This window comes from Chrysochloris asiatica, unplaced genomic scaffold, assembly GCF_000296735.1.
Source record: "Chrysochloris asiatica unplaced genomic scaffold, ChrAsi1.0 scaffold00002, whole genome shotgun sequence".
Taxonomy (NCBI): Eukaryota; Metazoa; Chordata; class Mammalia; order Afrosoricida; family Chrysochloridae; genus Chrysochloris; species Chrysochloris asiatica.
The window spans coordinates 18215517-18225101 of NW_006408520.1; the positions used below are offsets into that span (position 1 = coordinate 18215517).

Genomic DNA, 9585 nt, shown 5'->3' on the forward strand with positions numbered 1-9585 from the left:
TTTTGCACACTTTGCGCTGTTTTCTTGAGGTTTTCTTCTTCTCATACAGGCCATGTCTTGCAAGTCTCTGTTTGGGTTCATTTTCCTTTGCATAATCCAAGGAATTGTAAATCATGCAGAATTGTAAATCATGTAGAAGTAGTCCTGCCACCGCCAAAATGGGTTCTGAATCCAAACACAAAGGTGACATCTGGTGTTGTCTTAGACATTTGGGCAAGTTTTTCCCAAATTTCTGTCTTAGGTACTGTTGGCTTCCCCAGGTGAAGGAAATCAATGACCATTTGTTTCCGCTGAAGTAGTTGGTTGGTCATGAACTTCCTGGTCCAGATAGTTACTGAGTCATTCATGATGGTGGCAGACACTCAGGCAGCCGGGGAGGAAAAAAAGCTAGAAAGATACTCTTGTGGCACTGTGGGCTAGGTGGTGGACTACTTAACTGCAATGTCAGTGGTTCAAACTCAACCTCTGTTCCATGGGAGAAAGATGAAGCTGTCTTTTCCCATAAAGATACGTTGTCGTTGTCGTTAAGTGCTGTCAAATCAGTTCCGACTCATAGCAACCCTGTATAGTTTCCAAGGAGCAGCTGGTGAGTTTGGACTGCCAACTTTGCAGTTCAACTCGCCCTTGTGGTCCAGTGCTTCTCTTATAGTACCACACCAGGACTCCTAAAGCCTACAGCACCCAGTATTCCCAGGCAGTCTCCTATCCAAGTACTAGCCAGGCCTGACTCTACTTAGCTTCCCAGATCAGATGAGGTTGGGTGCATTCTGGGTGGTATGGCCATAGATACACAGCCTTGAAAACCCTTTATCGGGTCATGATAAGTTATAATTTCTCAGTTGCAGTAAGTGGTGGTAATAATTTCTAAGATACAGAGATATATATATGCACAGGAAAACAGTTGAAAGGAAATACCTGGGTCATCTCTAATTGATATGATTATTGGTGACTTTTTTTTTCTCCTTTTTTTCACATTCCTGTATTTTCCAAATGTTCTTCAGTGAACATGTATTACTTTTATACTCACACACAAGAAAGTTGTTTTTAAAAAAATAACAAAGTGAAGTTTGTTATTGTGTCCCACGTTTGTGTTTTCAAATGAAAGACTGTAACTGAAATCGTGGTTAATTAGCACTGATGGTGAGCAGCAGCTCCTCATGAGAAAAAACCTGGTGATCTGCTCTCATAAAGATTACAGTCCAGGAAACCCAGTGGGCACTTCTACTTTGTCATCTTGGGTCACATAACAACAGCAACAGCTTTAATATAGTTCAGAGGATTTTATAGAGCATTACTTTCATGAAGAGTTCTGGTGTGGAACTGTGTAGCCTGAGCATTGATCTGCTAACCACAAGGTTGGTGGTTCAAACTCACCATCCGGTCCTAGGAAACACTATACAGGGTCACTATGAGTCAGAACTGACTGAATTGCACTTAACAACTTTCAAGAAGCTTCTGTCTAAAAAACTCATAAAGGTTAGTTTCTTTGCTTTTTTTCATTCACGTAATGTTTATAGACACTTGAGGGTGTACTCATGAACCAGGCACTGTTTTTGCCTGTTGATACAGAGATGTTAAATAGCATTGTCTTGATTTTCAGAGAACTCATTCTGGTAATGTAAAATGATTGTAATAAGTCCAGCAGTATGATTTACAAAATACCAAGGGGGGGTGATCATTTCTGCCTTCCAGGTTTAGAGTGCTCGGGGTGCTTTTCCCTGTAACCCTGAGGATCAGGATCTTTGTTCTGATAGAAGCAGGGGCAGCAGCAGAGATGTGGGAGCGTCCTGTGGAGCCATGGCTCCTGGAGTGAGCACTCGGCACACCACACAATGGCCACTTCGTAAATTTCTCTCTTTACTGACTCTTCTTTATCAGCAACTACCATTAGGTCCATACAGACCCTGAACACTAGAGAATAGGAACGAACAGTGAATTTAAACTTCTCATGGAAGGATCAGCACTGGACTGCGAACCACAAGGTCAGCAGTTCAAACCCATCAGCAACTCCTTGGAAACCCTATATAGGGTCACTGTGAGTCAGAACCAACTCAACGCCACTTAAAAACAGCAAGATTCTCATAAGGAACAACCAATAGAAGATAAAATTTCTGAGAGTTGTTGATCTGTAACCTAGAATTTTATACCAACCCAAACTAATCAGGTGTTGGTGGTTGTGTGCATCGAGTTGGTTCATAGTGACCCTTTCTAGGGTTTCCAAAGCTATAAATCTTAAGGGAGGCAGAAAGCTTCATATTTCTCCCGCGGAGTGGCTAATAGATTTGAACTACTGACCTTGCAGTTAGCAGCCCAGCTCATAATCCACTACACTACCAGGGCTCCTTCTGTGTGAGTGGTGGTGGTGATTATGTGCTGTGTAGTCAGTTCCAACTCATAGTGACCCTCTATAGGGTTTCCAAGGCTGTAAATCTTTAAGGGAGCAGAAAGCCTCATCTTTCTACCAGAGTGGCTGGTAGATTACAACTACCAATCTTGCGGTTAGCAGCCCAGCTCATAACCTACTATGTTACCAAACTCCTTTCAGGTGTGAGCATTGTTGTTTAGTGCCTTTGAGTCTGTTCTGACTTATAGTGACCTTGTATCCAGTTTCCACGGAGCAGCTGATGGGTTTGAACTGCTGACCTTGTGGTTTGTAGTCCAGGTGTTGATCTACAGTGCCACACATATGTGGGAGTAGAGAAATTTCAATAGTAATATAACATTTGAAAAGAGCAACCCTGTACAGGGTTTCCCAGGCTGTAAGTCTTTACAGAAGCAGAAAGCTTCATCTTTCTCCCATGGAGCAGCTGGTAGTTTAGAACTGCTGACCTTAAGGTTAGCAGTCCGACTCGTAACCACTACGCTTCCAGAGCTCCAGCAATGCTAGCACAGGTATATTATTCGGTGATATGGAATTAACTACCAGAAGAAAAATTAAAAGAGTGAGAGGACAGTTGCTTTTTGTCGTGAGTTTCTTTGATATCTGCTATTGTACTTGTATTTTTCTTTTAAATGTTTTATTAAGTATTGAATAGATAAAAATATTCATAAAATTTATTACATTAAAATGTTACAATACATTTACCATATTTGATATATGAAAAAAAATTTTCTGTTTTGTTCCTCATAAAACGTTTTGGTCAAAAACAGTTTCCCAACCTCGACATTGTTAAGATTTGAGTCTAGATAATATTTTGTCATAGGAACTATTCTGTTCATTGTAGTTTGTTTAGTAGCAACCTGGCCTCTACTTACTTGATGAAAGTAGCAACCGTCCCTCAGATGGGACAACAAAAATGTTCCTGATTAAGAAACACTATCCTACATAAAGTCAGTCTGAAACTGCTAAATGGTTATTTAAATTGGATGTGTTTCTTTTGTTGTTTTTAAATGCCTATCTGCATATAGCTAAGAGCTTTTTGTTTCCAAAGTCAACACTTTGTTGTTGAGTTGTTTCTGTTTTGTTTTGTTTTTTAGAACTGCTTTCTGAAGCAAGTTTCCAAGAGGCTCTTCAGGAAAGCATTCCTGACATTCAAGCACATGAGTGGGTGCCACTGTGGCTTCTTCGGTATTCTGTCATTGTTAAAAGCAGAGGGATTATTAAATCAAAAGGCTACATTTTACAAGCTAAAAGGAGGGGTTCTTAACTATGATTTATGATCATAACCTATTGACTTTGTCTTTTCCTTGAATATCAGATAAATCCAGGTGTGTAAAAATCTAAATGGTGTCTTTGAGGCAGATATTCTTTAGTTACATTTGACAATGTGTTGCCTATCAAGTATTGAATACTTTTCTTGCCTTCATATTAATTCACTCACATGAACCATTATATTGTTTTCACTCAACTATTGTTTTCTAATTGAAATTGTCTATAAAGAAAATACTTGCAATATATTTTCCCTTTATTTTTATGACTAATAGAAATCAAGAAAATTGTTAGATATATTTTGGCCTATGTATCAAGGTAATGTATATACACATATTTTTTATTTCAAAAAAAATCATTAATTGCTTTACTTTATTGTCTAAGCAATTTAATAACAGTTGTTAAAACTGAGATACTGGAAGATATTTTTCCTGTCCTTGGTAAAATATTTCATAGTAACTGGAGTCACTGGGATCTACCAGTAATATAAATAAAATTCATTTCTTCAATACAATGAATGCAAACTGAAATTTTTTGTGTGCCCTTTCTTATAGATTAGCTGTAACAGTTTAATCTTGTATGCTTGTGCCATATATATATATATATATATATATATAAATAAATTTTTTTGCTGTTATTTACAAAGACAAACCAAAGTAAATATGAAAAGGAGACTAGAATTTGAAGTTACTGTTTGGAAGTTTTATCAAAGAACTGTATCAGCTCCAGATCCTTTGTAATTCTTGATTTATCTGTAATAGTTTGCTCCTCATTCAAGAATATTCACGAAGTTCTGAGCTTTTCCCATGTGTTGGGCATTATGGGCTCTGGAGATAGTAAGGGACATAGTAGGTGGAGAGCCAGGGGTTAAGAATCAGTGGAGTAAAATATGTGATAACTGACTAATCATTACTAAGGACTAAAAGCCAAAAAGGGATGAATTTTTTTAAATCCTTAATTCAGACAACTTTGAGATACGACTGTAATCAAAATGTTAGAGCTAGAAGACAATAGCTCTTCTAGTATACTTTCTCATTAATTTAAGAACCAGGAAATAGCAAATAAGTAAGCTCTGACCTCTGGAATATAGTGTGGGTCTCCTTAATTCTATAAATTTGTGCCTATCACCTAGTTTGAAAAATTCTTTAAAAATTGTTTCAATATTTTAAACCATGAGCCTATATAAAACTAATTTGCTGATGCTTTCTCAGTTGGAGGAAAGGAATGAGACATGGTAGGTATGTATTCAAAATATATACACTAGAACCTATTACTTTAAAGTTTTATGGTTTACTAATAGGATAATTTTATCATTGGAATTTTAATGTGAAATCAACTAATTTACCTGCTAAAACTTGTTTAGATTTTGCACGTCCAAAAGCCATATAGACTTTGTATTAATTGTATATAATGATAGTAAATACATATAGTCAGCATTTTTATTTAGAAATGTGTAACCTTTGTATATATAATACATCTTTAAACAAATGATAAGTTTATTTTAAGTCTTTATAGTGAATTGGTTGAGATCTTTTAAGAGGGACCATTGATGTCACATTTACCATTTTTAAACCCTGGACTTACAAAAATGGATTGCTTCAAGAATTATTTTGAAATAGGAAAGAGACATATGTTACTAATGTAGCCAGACAGAAGATTTTTGTGGCTTGCCCCCCCCACACACACACACACACTCTTCTCAAAGAAGCAAATTATAGATTGATTTTGTAAAAGGAATCATGTATAGAATTTTTAAATTATTTTTTTTGTCTTACCACTGCCTGCTAAATTTCTGTTATTGAATGACCTTATTTTTAAAAGGCTTTGTAATTTTCTAAGCTAATGTTAATATGCTTTTTTCCCATTTTTCATGAACTTTCAGATTATAGTGTTTAAAAATTTTTCAAATATTTAAGAATTTAATGTTTTAAAAGCCATAAAATAAAGAGGAATACTATCAAACAATTGCTTAACCCTAAAAATTCTGTTAAGTACACAGCAGTGGACATGGCACTAAGGTTTTCTGGGGAAAAGACATATCCAAGAAAATGTAGTCACCAGAGAACCAAGGTGCCTCATAAAATATACTGATTTGGTATAAACTCAGCAGATGACATTGTGCCGGCACACTAACACAGTTCAGTTAGCGGTGACCAGTGCTAGAACTTGAATCACAGATAACCAATGCCAATTGCTGTCAAGTCAGTTCAGACACATGCTAACCCCATGTGTTCCAGAGTAGGTTTCCAATGGCTGTGGTTTCTTTTTAAGTAGACTGCCAGATCTTGCTTTGGAGATGCCTGGGTGGGTTCAAACCTCCAAACTTTCATTATTAATCCTGTGCTTAACTGTTTGCACCATCTATGGCCTTCTTGAATCACAAATGTTGTTGTTACATGCCATCGAGTCAGTTCCAACCCATTGTGACCCTGTATAGAGTTTCCGAGGAGTGACTGGTGAGCTTGAACCACTGACCGTCTGGTTCAAATGACTTTGAAGTCAGGTGTATTAACTCATAGCGCCTAATAAAATCTCAGTTCTCAAAAACAATCACTTAGACAACTGTGTGAAATGAACCATAAGAAGTGATTTCATTTTACATAAATGGTTCAAACTTTTCCACACCAGAGCGAAGTAGTACTAGAAGCATATTTTTCAGCAACTAAAGGTCTCCATATTCATTCCAACTCCTAGCAGCCCTACAGGACAGAGTGGACTGGCCCCTCAGAAAGAATCCAGGAGCAGATTACCAGGTCCTTTCTCCCACTGAGCTGCTACTGGTTGGAAGTGGAGCAGCACTTTACCGCAACCCCACCAGGACTCCTTATTAAAGGTCTAAGGCAAGTTTAATGATGTCTCTTGTTCTAGCATTTTCTCTCTAATGGTCCCACCCAGTATTTTACTTATTGGGAATGTAAGCAGTTGGTGTGTTTATTGTATATCCGCCAACAATTCCACTTTCTGCCAAATGTACATGTAGAGAAATGTGAAATGGTTTTAATGAGCATTTATACGATTGTATCAATTGTGTTTTCATACTCAAGTGCACCATTTTATGATTCTGAACCTATTTTTTTTCTTAGCTAACGTCCTAATATACCAGAACAACTTGTACTTCTTTTTCCCATAAAGTTGATGACAGAATGTGTAGGTTTTATTTTTGAAAAGTATGTAATATGGCTTTCATTAATACTTTTGTAGTTTTAAGAATTAGAAATACATTTAAGAAAGGAAATGTTTTAGATAATCCTGCTTTTTCTTCTGTGTCTAGTGGTGTACTATAAAATAAAAACAATATAAATCATTAAAATATTTGTAACAATGTTTTCATTTTTACTTATATTAAAATTTAATTGAATTATGAGCTGTATATTTTTTAACTGAGATGTTTCAGTAGATGGAGACATTATATTGATTTCAAACAATCTGAGCTGAAACTTGGTATGATTTGGAAATAAATTATGAGTAATTTTTAAAAATCCAAGCCATAAAGTCATCCATTTATTAGATACTTATTATGTGTGCAGCACTTAACAAGATTTTGGAGATGGATACAAAGATGAAAATCTCAAGCATAGTATATATTTGGTATCCTGAATCTGGTTGAGGGAGAGACATCTGTACATAAATAGGAGCAATAAAAGACAGTTTCTGGTGAAGAGGACTTAGGAACATGGGGAAGGTGGTGGGTGGGGAGCTGGATCAGGGTAAGGACAAGGAAGATTTCCCTGAAGAAATTAGCCTTGGATTTGTCTCAGAGGACATGGTGTGAGTGGGCATTCTGGCAGAGGCACCAGCTTGCTTGGTTTGTAAATATGTTTTTATTGAATGTGTAAATGACTGGTGAAGTAGATTATATGTGTTGGTAAGTACCATCAAGTAAAGTTCTGGCTTCCTACACCCACAGAGACCCTGCATAGGGTTTCTGAGAAGTGGCTGGTAAGCCTGAACCAAAGTTTCAGTCCAGTGTATTAACCCACAGCACCGTACCAGTACTCCATGCAACAATATATGACTTAACAACAACAGCAACAATATATGACATAAATATATTTTCAAATGTTACTAAAACCACACAAACAATAAAGACAAAACATGACTGGGACCTCCTAAATCTCAGACACTTACATGCATCAAAACATTTCACCAAAGGAGTAAAAAGGGAGCCCACAGACTGGGAAAATTTTTTTTAACAAAGATATAACGCTTTTTGTTGTTAGATGCCAACGAGTCAGTTCCAACCCATAGCTACCATATATGCAACAGAATGAAACACTGCCTGGTCCTGTGCCATCCTGTGGGTTGCTGCCACGGTACCAACCCTTCTCATTGGGGATATTATTCATTTTCGATATCCCTCCACTTTACCAAGGATGATGTCCTTCTTCAGACTGGTCCCTCCTGACAACATGCCCAAAATATGAGACATGAAATCTGGCCATCCTGACTTCTAAGGAACATTCTGATTGCACTTCTTCCAACACAGATTTGTTTGTTCTGGTAGTCCATGGTATCTTCAGTATGCTTCTCCAACACCATAACACAAATGCAGCAATTCTTCCACAGTCTTCCGTATTCATTGTCCAATTCACATGCATATGAGGCTATTGAAAATATCTTAGCGTGGGTCAGGTTCACTTTAGTCCTCAAACTGACATCTTTGCTCTTAAACACTTTAAAGAGGTCTTGTGCAGCAGATTTGCCTAATGCAATATGTCGTTTGATTTCTTAATTATTGCTTCACTGAGTGTTAATGGTTGATCCAAGCAAAATGAAGTCTTTGACAATTTCGATATTTACTCCATTTTCATGATATTATTTGTTGGACCAGTGGTGAGGATTTTTGTTTTCTTTACATTAAGGAGCAATCCGTACCGAAGTCTTTGATCTTCATCAATGAGTACTTTAAGTCCTCTTCACTGTGGTTACAAGTTGGGCTGCTAACCTTAAGCTCAGCAGTTTGAAACTACCAGCTGTTCTGCGGCAGAAAGATGAGGCTTTCTGCTCCTATAAAGATTTACAGCCATGGAAACCTTATGCAGGGTAGCTATGAGTTGGAATCAACTTAAGACACACAACCACCACCACCACCACTTTAAGTAGGCAAGGTTGGATCATGTGCATATCACAAGTTGCTAATGAGTCTCCCTCCAATCCTGATGTCGAGTTCTTCATATAGTCCTGTTTTTCAAATAATTTGCTCAGCCTACAGACTGAATAAATACAGTGAAAGAACACAACCCTGGCACACACCTTTCTGGATTTTAAACCACTCATTGTCCCCTTGTTCTGTTTGAACAACTGCCTCTTGGTATATGTACAGGTTTCTCATGAGCACAATTAAGTGTTCCAGAATATTCATTCTCCAAAATTTAGTCCATAGCTTGTCATGACCCACAAAATCAAAAGCTTTTACATAGTCAAGAAAGTGCAGGTAAACATCTTTCTGGTATTCTCTGCTTCCAGTCAAGATTCATCTGACGTCAGCAATGATATCTAGTTCCACATCCTTGTCTGACTCCACCTTGAACCTCTGACAATTCCCTGTGTATATACTGTTGCAGCCATTTTTAATTATATTTAGCAATATTTTACTTGCATATGATATGAATGATATCGTCAAATGATTTCCACATTCTGTTGGGTCACCTCTCTTTGGAATGGACACAAATGTGGATCTCGGAACAAACAAGATGGCGGATTGGGTAGACATGTAGCAAAGAGCTCCACCAACGACAACACAGAATACCCGACCAAGCAGGCTCAGGGGATGGTCCCAGAACTCTGAACCACAAATGAAGGAATACTTAGACGGTTGGAAGGCTCACAGCTGGGGGAGTTTGTGGCAGAAGCAAGAAATCTATTGCTTTCTAGTCCGGAACACTCAGCTGCTCCAGAAGCAGCCATCTTGGGTGAGACCACATGGCGGAAGGATC

At 37.6% G+C, this 9585-nt stretch overlaps 1 protein-coding gene across 2 annotated transcripts in view; it reads left to right on the plus strand.

Annotated features, from left to right (window-relative positions):
• The window catches only part of GCLM (glutamate-cysteine ligase, modifier subunit), a 30332-nt gene extending 26170 nt beyond the window's left edge, over positions 1 to 4162 (plus strand). The window contains exon 7 of one of the 2 annotated variants that reach the window (XM_006830948.1): positions 3478 to 4162. In XM_006830948.1, coding sequence (XP_006831011.1) covers positions 3478 to 3647 — 170 coding nt within the window. In that variant the 3' untranslated portion in view covers positions 3648 to 4162. The remainder of the gene's footprint in view (positions 1 to 3477) is intronic. The other variant, XM_006830949.1, reaches the window with a different exon arrangement.
• The last annotated feature ends 5423 nt before the right edge of the window (positions 4163 to 9585 follow it).